This window comes from Morone saxatilis, unplaced genomic scaffold (assembly GCF_004916995.1).
Source record: "Morone saxatilis isolate NCDOM2014 unplaced genomic scaffold, NCSU_SB_2.0 Contig14, whole genome shotgun sequence".
Lineage (NCBI taxonomy): Eukaryota > Metazoa > Chordata > Actinopteri > Moronidae > Morone > Morone saxatilis.
This window is the reverse complement of record NW_023339696.1, coordinates 1334847-1339491: the sequence shown is the minus strand read 5'-3', so window position 1 is coordinate 1339491 and position 4645 is coordinate 1334847. Positions and strand designations below refer to the sequence as shown.

The following is a 4645-nucleotide window of genomic DNA, read 5'->3' as shown; positions in this document are numbered from 1 at the left end:
AAGTTACATGCAGACTCTTTCTCTGTGAAGTCTTTTTAAATATGGCTGAAATTGCATGCTATTCAATAAAATGCCCTCTTGTCTACATCTGGTCTGCTAAATAAAACAAGTTCTCTAAAGTAGCAAAATGCTGTGTGAGGCAACTACCCATTATTTGGAATTTTGGGGTGGTGAACAGTGACGTAAGCCAGTAACTTAATCTATACAGTTATAGATTCCAAACAACTTAGGGTCACATCATCACTAACAGTCAGTCTTAATTGTTCTCAAACCATTCTCAGCTTAAAGTGCCCTTGTTGCGCTATCAGAGCATCATGGTGCTTGTGGGAGTTCTGGAAGAACTCCTTTCCCTTCTGCAGGTTCTGGTCAGACAAGAAGCGTTCCGCCAGAGTCCGCTGGATGGCCTTCCGTTCACAGGCCCTGTGGTGAACCCCGTGGCTTACGTTTCTCAGAAGCTCCACTATCAGCAACCCACTAGGGCCGGGGGTCAAGGCTGGAAACACTTTCACCTGTTGTCAGAGGAAAGGATAATGGGCTAATGTTTTATATGTTTCTCTGATAGGATCTACGAAAATAACCAATAGTATTCTGCAGACCTTAAAACATTACATAAATGTATTATGTTGTTGCCAGTTTATTACACCTAGGTATAACTAATACAACGGTCCTGCAATAAATCCATACTCGAATAGAATAATTCATTCATCATTTCCCCCTCCTTGTTACAAATGAGCAGAGCAGTACCGTTTTGAGCAGATACTCTCTGTATGTCTTGAGTAGAGGGTCGACACGATTTAGGTAGTCCAGACTTAAGACTTCTCCGGCTGATGGGTCGGTCAGACGCTGCCAGTGGATCAAGGTGTGGATGTGGAGAGCAGCTCCATTCATCCACTGCTTCACCTGCCCAAGAAGAAACAAGAAGAACTTTACACACCCTCATTCTAAAACTCCTTCTTCTTATATTTAAAGGACCAGTGTGTAGGATTTAGTGGCATCCAATGGTGAAGTTTCAGACTGCACCGAACTATACCGCTGAACTGGGAATGAGCAGAAGGCCCTATCTACAGCCAGTGTTTGTCCATCCTGGGCTACTGTAGAAACATGGGTGAAGCGAGTGAGTTGCAATCCGCAACTACACCGCTAGATGTCATTAAATCCTCCACACTGGTTCTCTAATAGTAGTTGTGAAAGAAGCAGTAATAACAGATGTACAAGCAACGTTATTAATATTATTTGTAATTCTGTAGTTGCTTTGTATCAACGACAAAGCCTACCCCGATAGAGCTGAGAGCGCCCCACTCCAATGACACCATCCTCCCATAGAATTCCGTCAGCTCCAACCGCAGCTTTGTCTCGTAGCTCTCCAACAGTGCCGCCATCTTGTCCTGGTCATTGGCTGCACCGGGAATCTGCATGAGAGACAATTTCTGGATTGAATCATCTTGTCTTCAGACTCTAGTTCGCTACATGATATATTGTATGATTTTACTGGTAAGTACAATATAAGAACAATACAAATCGCTCCATATGTCTCAACAACTTTCAACAGTTCTGCACCTGCGGATAAAATTATGCTGCATACTTTTACTTTTTTACATTTGAATATTTTACTGATCCCTCAGAGAAAATTTAGTTTAGAAGTTCTACCTAAATACATAGAATCTTAAAATGCATATAGTTATGATGGTGATACCACCCAGTTTGAAGAAGATCATATTAGAAAATATGCTGCTTTGCTGTCAACTTGTGCATCAGTGTCCAAAACTGGTCAATTATCAACATTTTGTAATATGGGTATAAGAGTATGAGGCAGTTCAAATATACTGAGAAGACCTGTTAATGGTATTTTTTTAATTATATATTTAGGGTTGGCATAGCAGTAAAACTAAATAGTTACTATTTACAAGACCTACGTTACTTTTGAAAGGAAAAATTAATCATTCTAACACATGAAAAGTTGGATTTGTAAGAAATGCCCATTACTGTTAATAGTACTTAGTATGATATGGCCAGGAGGATATAGTGGCTTGCTTTGTTACTGACCCTGCCAAGTGAGTTTACCAACTTTATGACTTTTGTCTACTTGTATTACTGTTACACAATATTTTAGCATTTAACATTATCCCATAATTGCCACTTGTGGTTGCTGTTTACCAAAAGTTACATAGTAAACATAAAATAATACTAATAATACAATTACTATGAATTAATAATGAAGGTTCAGCCACCTGTTTGAGAAACTCGCTGGCAATGGAGCTGATGTCCGATCCCGCGTCAGCCCCAAACATTCTGCGTATGGGGTTTGGAGGAGGGGGGCGTGCCTCAGGGCTCCGCAAGCTCAACTTAGTGGTCTGGTGATGGGCTAGCATCTCAAACAGAACTGAGAGGGCAAGTGCAACAATACCCACTCCTCCATAACTCACCTAGAATCAACACATAGATAGAAAATTACACTCATTTGGACATTATCAAAGACAAAGACAAAGCTGTTGATTAAATATTTGTATGGCATTTGAGACCAAGCACTTAAATGGAGAATGCTAAGCCCTAGGCGGAGACATAATCTGTCCATTTGTCAGTTACCATCTTTTGGATATTATGCATTTTAGCTTTTTGCACATGAATTATTGACGATATACTTGCAAGTGGCTTGTACAAAATTCCTGGTTTGGTATGTACCTTAGTTATGGGGTCACGGTTTGGTATGTTTTACAACAGCAACAACAAACAAACCAAAATTAAAGTTGCAAGCAGCATCATGTGTAGACCGCACTGTGAAAATTTCACTTAAATCAGATGATGATTTCCACACAAAGCTTACTTCCTGTTTCCAGTAGGTTGGCATGTAGATGTGTTCAGAGCGGGACTGTTATCAGACATGTGCATTTTCCGTTTGATTTGATAATGTCAACTGAAGTTAATACAACTTCCTGTTTCATGGTGAAATATCCCAATTTGACGCCATTGTCATGGACTGAAGAAATTTGAAGTCGATCCAATCAATTCCCTAGGAGACAGCCTGAACTATCACTTTCCAGACCAGCAGCCAGATTGAAATATGCCCCATGCGCTTCTTCATAGACTTTATAGATTCTGCTTTTTTTCAAATTTTCACCCTACAATGCACGTTCTATGGCTCGAGCTCGCCCAACGTGATTCGTCATCACACGATGCCGGTCAGACGTTACCACAGCGTGCGAAGCTTCCGGAGAGAGCAAGATCGTCCATTGCTAGCAACCCAACTCATTATTATCACTGAGGAATTACCGTTCAATGTCGAAGCAGTATGATAAATTGCTGATTAAAGACTTCACCCAGGACCAAATTACAATACAAGCAGGTGTCAATAAAGCGGTAAAACGTACAATCGCGATTTTCCCAGGCTGGTACGAGCGGAAAACCCATGGCTAGCAGATTGTGAATGGCTAACGCTCGTCGTACCCTGGTCCTAATCACCTGATGGCGCCCAAGACAGAAACGCCTGGACCAAAAGTTTAACTGATATGCACCATTCTCTCTGAAAAAGGAAGAAACCGTGAAGCATCGAAGATGCATAGGACAGCTGCCTAAAACTTTCGGGCTTTGAGAGTAAACATGTCCAACACAGTTGGATGAGAGCTACAGGTTAGCGTGCGCCGTCACAACGATGAGGTGAGCAGAAGCCGACATAGTCCTAGCCTACCTTATGACTTGGAAATTTGTGGTGTTTTAGTTAGCTTGCGGGGCAAGATGAAAGCGATGGATCCAGCAACCCTGGATTTTCGTTTCGCGACATTAGTGGCGTCGCTGACGAGTGTTTGAGAGCACCTGAACGGCCACAGCCTTTAAGCTTTAATAGAATAGCTTCTGATTGCATGGATGTGTACCAGAAACATATTTGGAGAGATTACAATCGGCTAGATTCGTGAATCCAAGCAGAATGAACACGGACGTGGTCTACAACTCAGCTTGGTGTTGTGCTTAGATACATGACGGAAAACATCTGTGCAAGAACGGTTCTTTGAATTACTCCCCATCTTGTCAACACACGGGCCGGCTCCTTGCGAAGCAATTTTGAGAGACCTGAACAGCGTTTTCACTGATGATGATACATGTAAACTCATTGCGCAGCTTATACGGTCCATGTGATGAGAGGAGAGAGGCTGGTGTGCAGCAAAAGATACAAAAAAATGGCCATTATATTCATTTTATGCACACCAAACTGAATCATGCAAGCAGGCCACTTCCACATCCCAGCCTGTGATATTTCTCTGACTGTGCATTCCAGTTTTCTTACCGTCACCCAACGCACGGTCCTTCTCGACCAGAATTGTGGAACGAAGCTGTAGAGCATATCCACAAGACGACTTCAACAATCAGGCGTGATACTGTCTATGAGAACCTGGGCACTCATAGAGTGCTTTGAGACATCAGTCCAGACAGCTCATTGACAGCACCACGTGAGGAGCATCTGACTCCTGCAGATGCTGCAGGACAAAATTCATTTTTTCCTGCAGCTATGCATTATTACCAACTCTGAAGCAAGAGTGGACATGACATGTTTTCATCAAACGTGCCCTGCAGAAACTTCACCAGCATGTTCAGGCCATCAGTTAAGTATAACCGAATATAGTAATTATAATTAAATTATGCACAATTTTCTCTT

At 42.0% G+C, this 4645-nt stretch overlaps 1 protein-coding gene across 1 annotated transcript in view; it reads right to left on the bottom strand.

Annotated features, from left to right (window-relative positions):
- Window positions 1-266: 266 nt before the first annotated feature.
- Window positions 267-4645, bottom strand: part of LOC118323035 — a gene marked incomplete at its 5' end in the record, with an annotated part of 15749 nt that continues 11370 nt past the window's right edge. Inside the window, 4 exons of the mRNA XM_035654952.1 lie at window positions 267-509; window positions 745-900; window positions 1275-1409; window positions 2229-2423. Coding sequence (XP_035510845.1) covers window positions 267-509; window positions 745-900; window positions 1275-1409; window positions 2229-2423 — 729 coding nt within the window. The remainder of the gene's footprint in view (window positions 510-744; window positions 901-1274; window positions 1410-2228; window positions 2424-4645) is intronic.